Raw genomic sequence first — 18,724 nt, 5'->3', positions numbered from 1 at the left:
TCTTTGTGCAGTTTGTCCAAGGCTATGGAAGTAGGTTTCAGTATATTGGGCAGATCTTCTACATTTCTCTTTAGTTGTTGATGACTTTGGCTGTGATAGTTCCATCTGTATTGTCACAATTTTGCTTCACAAATTGTAATTGGAATAAATCAGTTCTTAATAAATAGCTCAAAAGCAGTCAACCGCTGAAGTCCATTGTCTCTCTTGGGGGAGAATTAGTTCAGATCCTCCTGCTTTTTTCAGTGAAGCTGAAGCAAAGCGGTTGTCATGGAAGTATTTTGCAGTTTCACCAACATTCTCCTTTATTCCTGGAGGTGCACTCAAGTCTTTGGCTAAAAAATGTGTCCGATGAGCGCTGCAACCATATGTTATAAGTTTCACGTTCCCTTCATTACCTTCTTCTAGGTTTCCTCTCATCTTTGCTACATTTGTGGCATCACCTGTGACAAAGCTACGCACTTGAATTTCTGTTCAGTGTTAGAGTTTTTATTGCTACTTTTACGTATTTTGCTGTATGGGGACTTCCTGATGGATCAATTGTTTCTGTAAGATAGACCAGTGATTCTCAACCTGTGGTCCGTGCACCACATATGACGCTGTCTAAAGGGTCTGGGAAAGACCTAGACTGAAAACTGACTGAACAGACGTCAACTATATATACAGACAATAGATTTCCAAAGGGGTCTGCCTCCATTTGAAAATTTTTAGAAGCAAATGAAAAAAAGGTGGTGAACCACTGAGAGAGACCACTCCATCATCTGGCTCACAAGCGCATATCACTGGATTATTATGTACATTGCTCTTCCCATTAAGACCCAGATTACCACATTTCCCATCAGGTTTTTTTGCACACTGTTCAATTTCATACGCTGCATCCAGCAATGTCCGCTCTGTGGGGTGGAGTGTAGCATGGTCCTAATGATTGAACCAGGTGGCTGAAATGTTTGTTTTGAACAAGATGAAAGGGAGATTCTGTTGCATAAAGGAACAGGGCAATATTTTCATTGATGGAGTCTTGCTGAAATTTGCTGGTCCTGGTTACGAACTCACCCATGGTTTTATGGGATGATGAAGAAAGTCTTTTGATACAGGCATTTTCCTGGCGGAGGTATGTTTAGTTGCGGCACTGCTGGTGTTGCCAGCAGACGACTTTGAAGCTGTAGATGTTGCAGATGATGGATGTTCATTATGTCTAAGATGGACCCTGAAACAATGGGTTTTTTTGTTTTTGTTTTTTAAGCCAGTCGCACTCATTGTTATCCAGTGCACTGCTTTAAAAAGAATAAAAGATTGCAAATGGACGAATCCTCCTACTTTAGCTGCTTATACCACTGTTTAGATGATATCATTTATTCTAAACCCAGTTTTATAGGCAAAATAATAAATCATAAGGATTATCTAAATCTATGTGAACCCTTATCTCTAGCAACATATCAAACAGCTTGGGGGGAAAAGATGTTTTTTAAATGTTAGAATTCATAAGTGCCCAATAAAACTTTACTTTTAAACAGGAAATCTTCACCTCGGAGGTTTGATTATACTAAGCAATAAAAGAAATCATTTCAGAAGTCCAACAGTAACAGTAAACTGGTATTTAATAACATACCAATTCTAGTATGAATTTCAAAATGTGTTCATAAGTGATTTGACCAAAACACAGATTTATGACAATCTAGGTTCTCATTCACTAGCAGAGTCAGATGTCCTAGGCAGTCTGTAAGAACGATGCCAAATTAAGTTTACTAACCAGTTGATTCAGCTTGTTCAGACAAGTCCATTTGTTCATCTTCAGTCACTGCCTTCTGAGGACCATTTTTCGTGATGTTGTTTCATTCTGACAACCAGCCCTTGCATCTCTTTGTTGTGCTGTTTACACTTGGCACCTGTTCCTTTTTTACCCAGAGGTACAGGAATTTCTTGAAAATATTCCCAAATAGGGTCTTTTTACAACCTGCAGCCATTGCAGGTTTTTTCCTCTCCAGTTCCCAGCTCTTGAAATCAACCCTGGCAGCTGCGCTCTGAAGAATGTTGTCACCTCTTCACGCGGAGTCTTGCTTTGACACCAGCAGTGCACATTCTCCCTTGTCACAAGTCCTCTGGCCCACCCCCAGAAAAACAGAAGAACTAATGACAATCCAGGACATCTGTTTGTGTAGCACCCACAGCTTTTGCACTGCAGTGTGGTGTTTGTTGAAAGAAAGCAAGGGAAGCGGTTGAGGAATTACTGGGTTTCTGTGTGTTTGTATCTGTCTGTGTACACATGCAAAGAGACAGAGCAAGGGCATTGATTGGAAGGCCTAGAACCATCCAGAAGCAAGGGCTGTGAGTTATTGGGTGGATGAGTGTTTTTTGAGAGTAAGTTTCTGTGGTGAGTGAAGTCAAGGCACAAAATGAGATTAAATTAGCTAGAGGCATAAAAGGTAACAAGAAGACATTCTACAGATACATTAGAAGCAAGAGGAAGACCAAGTACAGGGTAGACCTGTTACTCAATGAGGGAGGAAAAATAACAACCGAAAATGTGGAAATGGTGGAAGTGCTAAATGACCTTTTTGTTTCAGTTTTCACCAAAAAGTTTAGAAGCAAATGGAAGTCTAACGTAACGAATGCCAGTGAAAATGAGGTAGGCTCAGAGGCTAAAATAGGGAAAGAACAAGTTAGATGTCTTCAAGTCACCAGAGCCTGATGAAATACACCCTAGAATACTCAAGGAGCTGACTGAGGGCATGTCTGAGCCATGGGTGATTATCTTTAAAAAGTTATGGAAGATGGGAGAGATTCCAGAGGACTGGAAAAGAATGGGGTCTAAATTAGCTGTTACCACTCAAAGAGATTTTGGGGTCACTGTGGATAGTTCTGAAAAAATTCCACTCAGTGTGCAGTGGCAGTCAAACAAGCGAACAGAATGTTGGGAATCATTAAGAAAGGGATAGATAATAAGACAGAAAATATAATATTGCTTCTATATAAATCCATGGCACGCCCACACCTTGACTACTGTGTGCAGATGTGGTCGCCCCATCTCAAAAAAGATATATTGGAATTGGGAAAAGTTCAGAAGAGGGCAACAAAAATGAGTGGGGTATGGAAGAGTTTCCATATGAGGAGACTTTTCAGCTTGGAAAGGTGGGATATGATTGAGGTCTATAGAATCCTGACTGGTGTGGAGAAAGTAAATAAGGAAGTGTTTACTCCTCTTAACACAAGAACCTAGGGGTCATCAAATGAAATTAACAGACAACAGATTTAAAAGAAACAAAAGGAAGTATTTCTTCACACACCGCACGGTCAACCTATGGAACTCCTTGCCAGAGGATGTTGTGAAGGTCAAGACTATGCCAGGGTTCAAAAAAGAACTAGATAAGTTCATGGAGGATAGGTCCATCTGTGGCTATTAGCCAGGATGAGCAGTCCATTCCCTAGCCTCTATTTGCCAGAAGCTAGGAATGGGCGACAGGGGATGGATCACTTGATGATTCCCTGTTCTGTTCATTCCCTCTGGGGCAACTGGCATTGGCCACTGTCGGAAGACGGGATACTGGGCTAGATGGATCTTTGGTCTGAGCCAGTATGGCCTTTCTTATGGACAAACTGGAGAAATGGACTAAAATAAATAGGATGAAATTCAATAAGGACAAATGCACAGTACTCCACTTAGGAAGGAGCAATCACTGCAAACATACAAAATGGGACATGACTGCCTAGGAAGAAGTACTGCAGAAAGCGATCTGGGGGTCATAGTGGATCACAAGCTAACTCCGAGTCAACAGTGTAACGCTGTTGCAAAAAAAGCGAACATCATTCTGGGATGTATTAGTAGGGGTGTTGTAAGCAGGACACGAGAAGTAATTCTTCCGCTCTACTCCGCGCTGATTAGGCCTCAACTGGAGTATTGTGTCCAGTTCTGGGCGCCACATTTCAAAAAAGATGTGGACAAATTGGAGAAAGTCCAGAGAAGAGCAACAAAAATGATTAGAGGTCTAGAAAACAGGACCTATGAGAGAAGATTGGAAGAATTGGGTTTGTTTAGTCTGGAGAAGAGAAGACTGAGAGGGGACATAACAGTTTTCAAGTACAATAAAGGTGGTTACAAGGAGGAGGGAGAAAAATTGTTGCTCTTAACCTCTGAGGAGAGGACAAGAAGCAATGGGCTTAAATTGCAGCAAGGGAGGTTTAGGTTGGATGTTAAGAAAAAACTTCCTAACTGTCAGGGTGGCGAAGCACTCGAATAAATTGCCCAGGCATGTTGTAGAATCTCCATCGCTGGAGATGTTTAAGAGCAGGTTAGACAAACACCTGTCAGGGATGGTCTAGAAGATAATACTTAGTCCTGCCATGAGTACAGGGGACTGGACAAGGAGACCTCTCGAAGTCTCTTCTAGTCCTATGATTCTATGAATATTCATAACTTGAGAATTGAGCCAATCAGAGCTCAGGTGAGAAGCTATAAAAGAGGAGCATGAGACCACGCTAATGGGCTCAGTGGATGATGCAGGTGAGATGTATGATGGTGTCTCCTGGAGTCAGAGGCGTGGTCCAAACAACTGTGATGACTTAGCCAGTCTCCTGCACCCAGTAGCACAGCCTCTGGGTCCCCTGCAGGATCAAGCCCTTAATATATTGCATGACCTATTGTGCCATATTTATAAAGCTTGACCTCAAAAGTTAGATGTTTTTCCCATGATTTTCTTTGTACAGAAAAGCAGCCATTAACTCAGATTTTGATAGAGGCTCATGAATTCAGCATATTTATTTTTTATTTAAATGTTTTAAAAGATTATAATTTTAGGCCTTTACATATTTTGTATTAAATTCAGATTTCATTTTAAACAGGCTTGTTTTAAGAAGAAAAACTTATTTAAAATCATCCTTTTTTTAAGCCATCCTGATTTTGTTTATCCTGAAGCTGGTTTCATACCTCTGAAGCCACCGGGTTTAAGCCTGCACAAGCATCTATCCTTTGTCAGATTTTAAATGACACGGGTGGTGGAGATTCCACCACTTCCCTTTACAGATTGCTCCATCTTGCTGCCAGGCCGCTTGTTTTGAAATTCATTCCGTTATCCCTCCTTGTTCCTCCCCCGCCTCCCATGATCTAGTGTTGTTAGTGCACCTGCATCTTCCAGCAGAGCGGGGAGAGAATGATGGAAGCAGACAACAATGGCTCGTCTGTGACACTTTCCCTACAACGTGGCATCTCTGTCTCAATAACCTTGGTGGGGGGAAGCTCCTTTTTTATGAGCCTTAAAAAAAGACTGGATCGGTTTGCTTTTAGGAAGACGTCTGCCGTGATAAATGACTCTCAGTATCCTGACTTAGCCAGCATCACGATTGCTTCTCACTCTCCCGCTGTTGACCTCCGGAGCTCAGCCGCTTTATTTCATAATGCCCGGTCCCTTGGGTTTTACTGATGGGTCTTTCAGTGTAATTGGAAGGAAACAAGTGAGGCTTGAAAAGCCCTCTGAGCCTGCCGCTGTGGCAGCTACCACGGGCGCTGTTGCTTTTGGATGGGTTTGGTTCAGGTTTCCCTCCTACAACATTTTTATGGTTGGGCCTAGAGGCCCAAGCAGGGTCAGGCCTGTATTGTGCTAGGCACTGTACATACACCTAAGACAATTCCTGCCCTAAGGAGCAAGGAACAGAACTTTCTCCTGACTCTCAGTCCAGTGCCTTATCCACTAGTGCCCACTGCCTCCCCTATAACAGAGGCACAATGCAGCTGTGTGACTTTCATGGTTTTATTAGAGTAGAAATGCTGGAACCCCACCCCACTGAAATGCACCGATGTGGCAGGAGCTGACAGATGGCCACTAAAATATTGGTCTGTTCCTGCTCCAGCTGGGTGTGACTGCAATTTTCCTACAGCGCTTCTCACCCGTCAGTCTCTGCATGATGGGCTGGAGCAGGGGTGGCCAACCTGTTGCTCCGGAGCCACATGCGGCTCTTCAGAAGTTAATACGCGGCTCCTTGTATAGGCACCGACTTTCCAATGTGCGGGGGCGGGGGGGTGCTCACTGCTCTATCCCTGGCTCTGCCACAGGCCCTGCCCCCACTCCACCCCTTCCCGTGTCCTCACTCCTCCCCCCTCCCCCCCCCCCAGCCTCCTGCACACCCTGAAACAGCTGATCAGGAGGTGTGGGGAGGAGGGGGAGGTGCTGATCGGTGGAGCTGCCGGTAGGTGGGTGGCCCTGGGAGCGGGGTAGGGGTGCTGATGGGGGGCTGCTGATGTATTATTGTGGCTCTTTGGCAATGTACCTTGGTTAATTCTGGCTCCTTCTCAGGCTCAGATTGGCCACCCCTGGGCTGGAGCCTTAAACTCCTGCCTGGCCTGCCCCAAGAATGCTAGGAGGTAGAATTCACCGTGCAGGGTGTGAAAGTGCCTGTGTCGGGGGGGGGGGGGGCGCGGCAATTTGAGGCCGCAGTGCATAGGCCACCCCTTGCCTTTGCACAGCTATCAGTAACAAGGACCTTGAATCACAAAGCAATTGTGAGTTTACCAGTGACTCAGTCAGACCAGGACCCAGGAGTCCTGACTCCTAGTCCTGTGTGCTAACCAGTGAATTGCAGCTACACCCACTAGATGATGATGATATTATTATTTTTAATGGGAGCTGTGAGATTTTAGGTTGTGGCTGTGATGAGCAGCTACAGAGCTGAACTATCATTCCGGACTCCTGCTTCTGTGTCCAGCTTGGTCACCTGTGGCTTGCCGATGTTCCCGGTGAAGGTTCTGTGTCCGATGCCTTGTCGGAGGGCAGGATACTGGGCTAGGTGGACCGTCGGGCTGAGCTGGCCGTTCTTCTGTTTCTTGGTAACATCAGTGGGATTTGGCGTTCTGTTTTTTCAGGTCACCTTTCAGATTCCTATTATCTCCTGCATAATTGGGTATAATTGTGAAACTGGTCTCCCAAGTGGTGTTAAAACAGAGCCTGTTAGCTTGGAGGATTAATGAGAATGTGCTGTAGTTTGGGGGTGGGGTGGGAACAGGCTCCTAGCTGAGAACGTGCGTGGCACACCGTGTGCGCTTTAGGAACATGTTGCCATGGGTTTGCTTTGTGAGCTCAGCTGTAGGAAGTATTTGAAAGTTCATAAGACGTCTCAACAGCCTCTAGTAAATGTGGATGGGAGGAAGATGAAAAGGAGACAGAGGCTGAATTAGTCTCAACAGAAGGGCCGACTGATTTGATTCAAGGACTATTTACTGCGCATGATTTCAACAAGGAGATGTGAAACTAGAAATGAATGAGCCAGAATTGGTGTGTCGGATATTTGGCCTCACTGGCTGACCAAATAATGAGGGGGATGGGCTATTCCACTCACCACTCCCTTTTTGGGTCCTTAAAGAAAGACTTTGGGTGCCGGGGGGGCGTGGCGGAATAGGAATAGAACAGATTGGCTGCTCCCCACACGTGGGCTCCTGGGTCTTCATCAGCCTCATCCTGCCAGATAACCGGGGCAGAGGCAGGCACCCAGAGGACATCGCCACAGCTGCCGGCTCCAGCAGAATCCCAGACCCCGCCTGGGCTGAGATGGGATCTGACTTGAAGAGGAGCAGCAGCAACGGCTCCAGCTCATCTCGACTCACTTCTCTCGTCCCCCCTCCAACCCTGAACAGTTATTGCCACCTTTTGGTTCTACCTCTGAGACCGTCAGGCAAGGGGCTTTTCCTTCTGAAACTCTCTCTGGCTAACGGAACAAGGGAGGGTGTTACAACGTAAGCTTGACTCAATACTTTCCATTTCAACAGCTTTCCCTGCTTTTCCTTCTCTTCTGTACCTTGAATAAAAAGGTTAAACGGGTTGGTAATGGTACCAAGCAGGCTGAGGGCTGTGTGGGCCAAGCCCTGGATCATGATCAACACTATGTAATGCCAGGCAGTGATTGGGTTACCACCTTTGGCCCGTCTATTTCATCTCTGCTAATACACCAGCCCCGTGTTTTTTACAAATGTGGAATAACAGGCATGTAAAATGAATAACTCGCCCTGCAGCACTGGTTTCTGTGCCTCTTGTCGCACCAGGCTGGGCCTGGCTCTCTGCTCTGGGCATTGGGACCGGGCGCATGGATGTGTCACAACCGAGCATTCAAATTCAGCCTAGCTGCCTGTCTGGCATCATGAGCGGCACTGCCCGCTGTGCTCCAGGTCAGAATCCCTGGAGCAGGGTGCTGGGTCCAGCTCTGTAGCTCACTCTGCAACCCCTCCAACCTACTCCCCTGGTAGGGTTGCCAACTTTCTAATCGCACAAAAATGAACACCCCTGCCCCGCCCCTTCTGAGACCCTACCCCCACTCCATCCCCCCCCCCCCCACTCGCTCTCCCCACTGTCACTTGCTCTACTCACTTTCACTGGGCTGGGGTAGGGGGTTGGATTGCGGGAGGGGGTGAGGGCTCTGGGGTGGGGCTGGGGATGAGGGGTTTAGGGTGCAAGAGGAGGCTCTGGGCTGGGGCCGAGAGGTTTGGTGCATGGGAGCGGGCTCAGGCCTGGGGGAAAAGGGTTGGGGCAGCGAGTTGGGGTGTGGGAGGGGGTTCACTTTTCAACCAGGAATTCTGATCGAAAACTGGATACCTGGCAACTCTACCCCCTGGGATCAGGATAAACCGAAATAACACGAAATTTCCCTAAAATAAAACAATTTATATATTAAAAGATAATTTCCTAGGGCTCTGGGTATGGATCTCTTATTCAGGTTGCTGCTATATTTGCTGCGTTACTACAAAGCATTGGTGTTCATCTTTGATGGCTAAAGGATTCCCACTGCAGCATACATGCAGACTGATGACTGAGCCTTTGATGGGTAATGGCTCTGATTGGAGTTACTCATCCACTAGGTGCACAATGAACTGGAGGGAGTGGGGAAGAGACCTGGGCCTCGGTGCAGAGAGCACAAAGAAGATCTCTACTCAAAGCATGCTAGTAAATGCAACGTTGGGGCGTAAGAGAAATGTATTGGAGAACAATACAGCACAGTAATCTAGTGCTGCTGTATGAACCAGTGTTTGCCGCCCTCGGAGGTGCCGTGTTCAGCTCTAGGCTCCCTGTCTCCGGAAGGACAGGGCAGGAATAGAAGGCGGTTCAGAGATGGGTGATGAAAATGACTAGGGGCATGGGAGGAAAGAGAGCGTCCCAATCATTTTGCTATCCTGCAAAGAGACGCCCTGATAAAGGTGTTGCACTTTATATGAAAGTTCTATTTATAAAGGGTTAATTACTGATTAACAGATGTTCTGTCAGTATGTTAGACATGAGTAGCATGTGCTAAAGATGGTTCTAACTATATAAGTAGAAGGTATTTGAGAGATCAGCCATGCTTATAAACAGTGTGGGTCTCTCGCCTCTTTAGGCTAGCTCAGACTAGATGAACATAATGGTACCTTCGGGGCTTAGCATCTTTGAGTCTATATCGATTTCTTGGGCTCCATAACAATTGATTCATCAGTTATGAAAAGATCTACTAATCAGGAATTTACTATTTATAGTAAGTTTCCATTATAAAGTGTGACTGATAAAAGGATCCAAAGGGATACGTAGTCTAAAGGGGGAAGGCTGGACACTCTTCTTCAGCTTGTTTTATAATTCAAGAAGATCAGGAGGACAGTTGATGGTGAAAGGGAGCAAATTTTACAGCTGATCAAAGGAAATAGGTGACAGAGGATGCATGATAGTCCAGTGGAACTCATTGCCACCAGACATCCTGGAGGCTGAGAGCTCAGCAGGGTTAAAAAAAAAATGCGACCTTTATAGTGATGACAAAGTCCAGAGTTAAAACAGAAAGAAACAGAAACCTACGCATTTTGGAAGGGTCATAAACCCTTCTGCCTCAGGCTGTAAACCAACCTCTAGCTATTGGGACTTAAGAAACAACATCCCCTATAGCAGCGGTTCTCAACTGGGGGTCTGCTGCCCCTGGGGGTGCATGAGCCCTTTCAGGGGGGCTACAGAGCCCTGTGGCTGGCCCCGAGCTGCAGTGCTGAAGCTGGGAGTGGCATGGGGCTAAAGGTGCCTCCGCCCCTGCCACCGAGAGTGGCACAGGGCCGATCCCAGCGGCTCCCCAACCTCACCCCGCAGCCAGGAGTGGCGTGGGGCCAATGCTGGCGAACCTCCCTCTCCCCAGTCAGGAGTACGGGGTGGGGGGGGGAGCTGAAGCCAGGAGCTCCAGTGTCCCATCCCCCCCACCCCCCTGAAGCTGGGAGCAGCACTGGGAGCCCCCCCATCCGTACACAGCCCCTAGCTACCCCCTCTCTGCACCCTGAGCTACCCCCTTCACTTCACACAGCCCCTAGCTACCCTGCTGCCCGCACACAGCCCCTAGCTACCCCCCTGCCCATGCACAGCCCCTAGCTACCCCCGCCTGCACCCTGAGCTACCCCCCTGCCTGCACACAGCCCCTAGCTACCTCCTGCCTGCAACCTGAGCAGTTTTTGAACTTTTTGAACTGAGTCCCCCTTTGAGTTATATTTTTTGGTTGCGTCCCTCACAGCCCAGATAGGCTGGGTGGCCTCCTGAGTGAGTTGGGGGTGGAGGGGGTGCTCCCTCCCTGGACCCTGCCATGTGGAGCTGACTCGAGCCCCACCAGCTCTTGTCCCCCCCTCTGCCAGGCCCTGGCATTTTTATAGCATGTTGAGGGGGGCCTCAGCAAGAAAAAGGTAGAGAACCCATGGTCCAGACTGATGTGTTTTGGTGCATTGCTAGCAGACCCTGGTGCAGGCTATTGAGAATTTTTAGGAAAGCTCATTAAAACTTTATTTCTGTGCTGAATCTTTGTCCCAGCCCTAAACCTGGTTACTGGGCATGGGGCATTCAGCATGTAAATCTGTGTTTCATTTAAAACCCAGCTAAGCTTTGTTACTTTCCTCCAAGAACTGAGTTCTGGTTCCTTACAGGTTTGAGTTTCTTTAGCAGACGGGGTCTGTGTGTTTTGCTGGCTCTATGATGCTATTGGAAAATGATTTTATAAGAGGCAGGACGGGATCTGTTCATTCTTTCCCTTGCACTATGTGGATAACACGGAGATGTGTGATGTCACTCTCTTTTATAATCAGATCGAGGCCAGGCTGTATTGCATCTGGTGAATTAATTCACCTTTCCTGAGATTTGAAGCTGGATGACTTTGAGAAAGTTGGAACTGGAATCTGAAGAACTTGCAAGCTCTAAAATTTTTTGTGGTTTAAAAACTGTGCCAGTTAAAATCCGATTGCAGCAAACTTGCACAGCAAAGTGTGCTTTAGTCTGAACAGTGACTCAATAAAACTGACGACATGCGGCTCTGTGTCTTGAGTCTCAATTTCTATATAAGAAGTGCTCAGTTTACAACTAAAATAATTTTTTTTCTAACTGCCAGCCCTGCCAACTCGGGCTGGGATCGGAGAATCAAGCTGGGTTTCTTCCTTCTAGAGCAGTGGTCCGGAAACTTTTTACCTCATGCTCCCCCTTACCCATGTCCACGTGTCCCATCCCCCCCCCCCATGGAGCTAGGAGTGGGGTCACGGCTCTGGTAGGGGGGAATGTGGGCAGGGTTAAGGGCCGAGGCTGGGGCCACAGCTGGGGCTGGAGGCAGGAGCGGACCCCTGGGCGTGGGACCGGTGGCTGGGACCCCTGGAGACTGCTCTGGGCCCCAGCTGTGCCCCCTAAATATTACTCTCTGTCCCCTTAGAGGGGCATGCCCCACAGATTGAAGACCTCTGTTCTAGAGCACAATGAGCAGCACCAAAGGTTCTGCAGAGCCACCCTTCAGTCGGCTCGCAAAGACGTAATGGATTGTCCCTGTAACTGGAGATTAGTGAACAAGTGTGTAGCGGCATGGGAAGGAATAAAATCTAGTTCCTTCCCCTGTGGTGGTGCTGGCTTTGGAGACTAGCAGGAGCACACAGCATTGGAGCAGTCAGATGATTTGTGAGCATCTCCAGGGAACATGTGCATGGAGGAGAAAAGGTGCCTTTGACAAAGGTTGCTTAGTGTAAGAGAGCTGGTGGGTCCCTCTGTTACGGCCCTCCCTTTGTCTCCTCCCTATGATAAAGAATTCCAGTCTTTTCAATCTCTCTCCACGTGGAAGTATTTCTAAGCTTCACTGTTCTGTTGCTCGTCTTTGACCCTTTATTTCTGCTCTATCCTTTTTGAGATAGGACAACCGGAACTGAATGCGCTATTCTAGTTGTGGACTCGTCATTTGATTTATACTCTGCTAATGTATAATGGTCAGGATTCTTTTTCCTAATTGCCCAAGGAAATCCCAGGTTCTCTTTAAAAATAGGCACTATATTAGCAGTGTGCCAGTCTTCAGAGACATTTGCTGTCTGGGTCGCAGTTGCCATATAAGGAGGTCTGAGTTTGCAAGTCATTTTTTTTCTGTTGGCTAGCCCCCCCACTCCCTCCGGGATCAGAGGATCAAGCTGGGTATCTTCCTTCTCCTGCGTCATCACCAGTTATGAAGGTTTTGCAGGTCAACGCTCCAGTGGGATTGTATAGACATAACTTTTGCCGTTTCTTGTTTGAAAAAGGGACCTTATCAGTGATGTATGCTGACAGCCGTTGGCCCTTGCGTCTGCTGTCAGAGCTGATCAGGCAGTTCGCTGTGCAGCTGGCTGGTGCCATGGAGATTGCAGTGGAGTGAAAGGCTTGTTTTGCCTTCTTTACAGCAGTGGCATTGTCCTGGAAGCAGTGGTTGTGCTGCTGGCGAAGGGATCCAGGTGGCTGGTTTTGTTTTTAACATCACTGGCGTCTAATGGTCTCCCGCAGCTCATCTGTCGACCAAGGCGATAGTCTTGATCGGTGTGGTGGTGGGGGGAGTGGATGGCTTGGAGCCACGGTGTTGGTGGTGGGGGACGTCAGTCAGGAGATTGTACTCTTACACTAACTCACGGGTGTCTTGGCCGGGTATCTGGGTGGCTTGTTCTCCTTGGACGAGTTGAAAGTCCTAGGGAGGGTCAGCGGTCTTTGGGGGCGGGTCATCTAGGGTTGCTCGCTACACCTCTGACCTCTGCCTGGGTGAGGCGTTGGTCGGACCAGGAGAGTGGTATGTTGGTGGTATCTCCAATATTCAGGCTTAGGCTGAAGATAGAATCCGGGATGCGTCCAGCTGCATGTGTAGGTCCAGAGGCCGCCTGGGAGAATCTCCTGGTTTCCATGTAGGCCGTGAGGCCAGGTACCACTGCATCACTGAGATTGTCTATTTGACGGCTTGAGGACTAGGAATCTGGGGGCCTCAGTACTGTGCTGGGCAGCAGCTCTGTAAACGCCTCAGCTTCCCATTTGGCGCTCTGGACACCACTAGGAGTCCTAGGTTCCTCTTGTCCTTCGTCTGGCAGATCATATGGATGCACTCCAGTGTCTTTTTTTCTGTGAGGGGCCTCTTCTGCATTTTGAGGCCGGAGGGGACCGGGACAGCTACTCCACCTTGAGGTGGCATCGAACCACGTCTTGTGATGCAGGCAGGGCCAGGTGCTTCATCCCAAATGAGAGCATGGAGGGTGCTGCAGCATCAACGAGGAGAGAATGGGGGAGACGGGCGGTTTGACTAGAACTGAGGCAAAGCCCTGTTTTTATCTCTGACGTGTCTGCAAACTTTCAGTAGAAGTGTGCTCTGGTGTCTGGTACAAACTGTTCTGTGTCGAGACTGGAGAAATGTTGTAATGTTTATTTAAAAAAAAAAAAAAAAAAAAAAAAGTGTGAATGAAACTCTAGCTGGTTCCGGCTGGGTGGAGGGAATACATTAAGGATATTTTTGGGGGGTTAAAAACCCAAGTGTTAGGTAAAGGCTGTGTTTTACACCATTTCTGGGAGATATATCCGTGCTCGAATTCTTGGGATACACCCCTGCTGTTTGAAACCTGTCTCTGGATAATCACACTCTCCTGCTTTTAGAATAGAAGAATATTTACTTAGCATCATTTTAGCTGTATGACTCAGTGCTTTGAAAGTCAAGGTTGTATGGGCCCTCTCCATTATACAGATGGGGAAACTGAGGCACAGACCTTTTTGCTCAGTGTCACACGACAAGCTAGTTGCTGGGAATAGGTCTTCTGTCTCCCAATTGCCTGCTCCACTAAACCAGGCTGCTGCCCTTCCTTTTGGAAGGAGATTGGTGTCCTTATGAAACGCTTCTACCTTTATATTGCATGGCACGTTTATTGTTTGTATTGCGGTAACACCTGGGGGGCTCAGCTACGATCAGGGTCGGGTTGTGCAGGGTGCTGGAGGGAGGCAGCGTAAGAGGCAGCTCCTGCCCCCAGAATCACAGTAGACGAGACACAGGGCGGGAGAAAGGAAATGTGTTATGGGGATCCGAGGCCCAGAGGTTAAGTGACTCCCTCGGGGTCACCTGGGGAGTCTGTGGCAGGGCTGGGGACGGAGCCCTGTTTGCTGTGTGTCCAGCCAAGCCCAGGGTTTGTCACCCAAGTGGCTGAAGACGACAGCTTGAGGGCTGAAGTAGGTTCCAAGGTACTTATTTGAGTGCTCCTTTGTTTCCAAGAAGCAAGAGGATCTTTTAATTCTTATACGCTGCAGGAAAGCTGCTCTCACCATCCACTTCCCCGCTGAGCATTGCTTAGCCTGCTTTAACCCTTGGGGTTGTCCCGCCTCAGCAGTACTGCGAAGAGACAGAGCGTCTGCATGACTACAGATGCAGGACTGTGTTCAGCTGTATGTTCCAGGATCCAAGTTCCAGCTGGAGGACTGGCTTTTACAGGGGATGTTCTGCTCTTGCTTCCACTTGTCTCACCGCAGCACTAGCTTGGTTTTCTGTGTGTCTTACCCTTGTCAGGTGTCAGAGGAGCAGCCGTGATAGTCTGTATCCGCAAAAAGAACAGGAGGACTTGTACCCCTGTCAGACGCTAGGACCCAGAAGAAGCCTTTTCGGGCGCTGATCGGATGCAGTGCTTCAATGCAAGACCTTCCTGCAGCCAGTGATTGGGTGATAGGTTGATTCTTCCCTCTGCTAACCTGTGGACCATCTAATTCTGTCCCCTTCCCTTCCCCAGCTCGTGTTCGAAGAGGTCGCTTTGTGGAGGATGGCCTTCTGCCCATTCGTTTGAAGTTTTAACACACTTGTGGGATAGATGGCTGCAGCTAATAAGGGTAAGTTACCATGCTGCGGGGGCTCTCTGATCTGCGTAAGCAGGGACCTAGCTCCTGGTCTCTTGCAAGTTGAATTGTTTTTCTATGCTACTTGCAGAAACCAGGCTAAGACAGGGTGGTAAATTTGAAATTCAAAATTGGTTAGCCCTAGACGTCAAATCTTGTCTCTGATTTTGAAAGTTGAACTTCCCTTCCGCTTTAGATTTTAGAACTTGGACATGTATTAATCCTATATCTTGGGGAGGCGGGTGCTGGCGCTTCTCCCAACCCTTCGCAATTAACTAGCGAGTCTGATCTAGAGCCATTTCTTCAAGCCATGGTCGTGAGACGAGTCGCCTTGATCGACGCGCCGTAACTTTGTTTGTGCGCCCACCTGGACATCTGTAGCTTCGATCGGGAGCTCTTGCAAGCGAAGCCAGGATAGGGAGGGGGAATCCGATGACATTTTGTGTCTTTGCTGCAACTTGAGCGACTGCTTGCGCTTTGAGTCTGCAGTGGGGATGAGTCTTGCTGCGGTACTTAGACAGATGCAATCCAGGGGCTTGCCAGGGTACTGGCAATGCCTCCCTCAATCAGGGAGAGGGGCTGGGTCAATAGGTGAGGGGTGTGTGATGGGGGAGAGACAGGCTGCCTTTTCTCATTGCCGGTGGGGTTTGGCTGCAGGCTGGTGTATTTTCAGTCCATGATCCCAGCTGTCTGTTAAATGGCTTTCCTGTGCCCTGCTCAGTGCTTAGTCTGGTCCTTGCAATTCAGTCAGTTTGATTTTGTTCGTGCCGGAGAGATGACCTGGGAAGGAAGTTGGTGCTGTGTGCCCTGGGGCACCGGGCTCACAAAGACAGAAATGGCTGTCTGTGTGTCTCCTTGCTTGTTTTTGTTTTAAAGTGCCCAGCGCGTTTCTCTCCTCTCCCTATCCTCTCGGTCTGGGAGTGAACTTGGACGCTATCGGACGCCTCTATTGGCTGCTGGGGGTTGCTTGTTTCCCCCCAAAGGGATTTTAACCAGGAACACGTGAGCTCTTCCCTCCTGCGCTGAAAATCTGCCAGTGCAGCTGGCTCTGGTTCCGCTCTCCGTAAACTGCTGAACAGTGGCCAAGCAGGGGATCCTGGGGCCAGTGCTGAGGGCTCTCCCTCCTTGCTGTGGCTACGGGGTTGGGATGCCTGAGACCCTGCCCTCCTTCTTGGGCTGGCTGCTCAGTCTGCAGCAGCCCCTGTTAGCGCCAGGACGCTTGAGGCTTTGTGGGGGGGCGGGTTAGAGGAGATCCTCTTAGGCTGGTGTGGCCACTGAATGTTAAGACCCCAAAGGCTTCCTAGGCTGAAGGACAAACCTTCACCTTGCACCGCTGGTAACTATGGATGTCCCAGCACTGCCATCCTGCTCCGCTGGGAGAGGGGAGTTTAAATGGGGGGGAGCAGTGGGGGGCAGGGTCCTACCTTTGCTCCATGGCAGCCCCTCTGTTGGTGCTCTGCCAAGATGGCATTCTGCAGGCCGAGGGGATCGTAGCTGGATCCCACCCTGCTGCTCTGCTTGGCCAACTGTCGCCTCCCAGTGGGACGTGTAGAATCGAAGGGGCTGTGTCACTAGGGAAGTGCTGAGCCTGTGTTCATGTGTCCTGACTCGCCGTGGCTGGGTGGGTCTCATCCCCGACACCTACTGGGGGCTTGTGGATGGGGAGAGGTGCCAATGCAGCCTCGGGTCCGAATGAGCTGCCGGGAGCTCTGGGGGTTCCCTGCCCCCCTAGAGATGATGGGGCTGGTAGTTACTAGCCCGCTGTTTGTTCTGCTGCTTGCTGTCCCTCTCACAACACCCTGTCCCGGCCACCCCCTTTCCAGGGGAAAGGAACCATCTGAGGTTCCCTTGCGCTGCATTTCAACCCTGCTCAGCCTGAGACCTGCTCAGCCAGGCCGGGGGAGCCTCTGCCCTGGGCCTGGGCATGGCTGTGCAGGGCAGTGGTCACTAGGCTGGGCCATCTGGTGATTGACTATGGTGACCCTGCAGAGGAGAGGGTAGGTGAAAATCGCTCATGGTGTTGGCCAACTTCTCCCCTTCCATGGCAGATCCTAGAGTAAGATGCCTTCCCCCCAGCCCACCCAAAGGGATGTAAGAGAGATGCACAGCTAGATAATCTCTCTAATCTGGAGTGAGCATCTTTCTTGCTGATTCACGTTCCTGCATTGCGAGGTATCTGCCTCTAGTCCCTTTGCATGCAGGTCAGGCGTGCCCTGGCGTTCGCACCTGGCGGGGTTGCTGTTGTGGCTACGCAAGCCGGTTTTATTTCAAGTTCCTCACAGCTCAGCGTAGCCTAATTGCTTTGTGAGGAGCTGGAACTTGGCAGCCAGGTGCTGTCTGTGTTGCCGTTGCGCCCAGAGGACGCTGCTGTGATGGGGGCCCTGTTGCACTAGGCTCCGCTGCGCATGCGCACAGTGCGAGAGTGCGAACTCCCTCTGACTCTCTCTATCGGCAACGCAGACGATGGGGAATATCTGCATCCTCCTCTTGCTCTGAGACCGGAGCTGAAGTGACCTGCCCAAGGGCACCCAGGGAGTCTGGCAGAACCAGGAACTGGACCAGGTTTCCCGAGTCCCAGCCCAGAGCCTTATGCAATAGGGCACCCTTCCTTGCCATCTGACTGCTGGGTTTGCTACAGGGTAGCACTGTCAGCATGCCTGGTGCTTTCTGGACAATGAGAGCAAGGTCCCTGCACAGAAGAGTTTGCCACCTAATGTAAATATTATCTCTGATTTTAATTCCTCCTTTTATCCTGAAAGATCCCAAAGCATTTTACCTTCTGGGATCACTTCCCACCACTGAAATGCAGTCACCTCTGGTGCTGGACTCAGGAGGTGTTGAACAGCACACAGCCAGCCTGCGGGACAAAGAGAGGACTAGCTGTCGTTGAAGCTGTACAGTGAATCTAGTTACTCTGACTAAAAACACCTTGCTGTTGTGAAAGTGCCGGGGTTTTTTTAAGAACCACAAATGGTCAGGGCCTCTGGTCTATATTTCCTCTGGAAGACTCCCCCAACACCCCCCCCCCCCAAGATTCCCTAGCACCGTGCTGGGGCACTGGTTATGCTGTCTCGGAATGCCTCGTAACAGATACCTACTTGCTGCTGCACTGTGGGTTTTCCTAGGCAGTCTCCCTTCTAAGATCAACTAGCCCTGACCCTGCCTCCTTAGCTGCTGAGACCTGCTGAGTTTGTAGCATGAGGTGGCCTGGGTGACTTCTGGGGTGAACCCACAAAAACGAGAGGTGATGGGAGGCTGAGAGAGTCCCTGGATAGATCCATCCCAGCCCACCGCGGCTTGAATCTGTTGAGGGGCTATGTAGCAGACGCATGAATTCCTCCATAGCCGACGCATCTCCTTGGGAGCGTGGCATCCGTACCCGGCCTCCAGGGCATGGCCATATCTGGGGACGTCCGCTACAGCCAAGTGTCTAGAAGCAGCCTCTGGAGCCCAGTGATTGTGGGTTGGCTTTGTGTTTCTGATCAGCGCTGCCACAGACTGCCCACTCTCAGCCCCATTCTCTCTGCCCCTCTGCGGCTGGGTCTTGGAATGAAGGACTGCAGAGATGCTGGGTTGGATGGCCTAGTGGAGAGGGAATTAACCTAGGACCTGGGTTCAAGTCCTTGCTGCATCACAGACTCCCTATA

At 49.4% G+C, this 18,724-nt stretch overlaps 1 protein-coding gene across 3 annotated transcripts in view; it reads left to right on the top strand.

Annotated features, from left to right (window-relative positions):
- The window catches only part of ADISSP (adipose secreted signaling protein), a 142,492-nt gene that overhangs the window by 19,468 nt on the left and 104,300 nt on the right, over positions 1–18,724 (top strand). For 2 of the 3 annotated variants that reach the window (XM_074951978.1, XM_074951977.1), the window contains exon 2: positions 14,975–15,071. In XM_074951978.1, coding sequence (XP_074808079.1) covers positions 15,053–15,071 — 19 coding nt within the window. In that variant the 5' untranslated portion in view covers positions 14,975–15,052. Of the gene's footprint in view, positions 1–7,580; positions 7,715–14,974; positions 15,072–18,724 lie in introns of those variants that run through there. The other variant, XM_074951979.1, reaches the window with a different exon arrangement.

Source organism: Natator depressus, chromosome 4 (assembly GCF_965152275.1).
Source record: "Natator depressus isolate rNatDep1 chromosome 4, rNatDep2.hap1, whole genome shotgun sequence".
Lineage (NCBI taxonomy): Eukaryota > Metazoa > Chordata > Testudines > Cheloniidae > Natator > Natator depressus.
The sequence above is the reverse complement of the archived record's forward strand: the minus strand, read 5'-3'. Positions and strand labels throughout refer to the sequence as shown.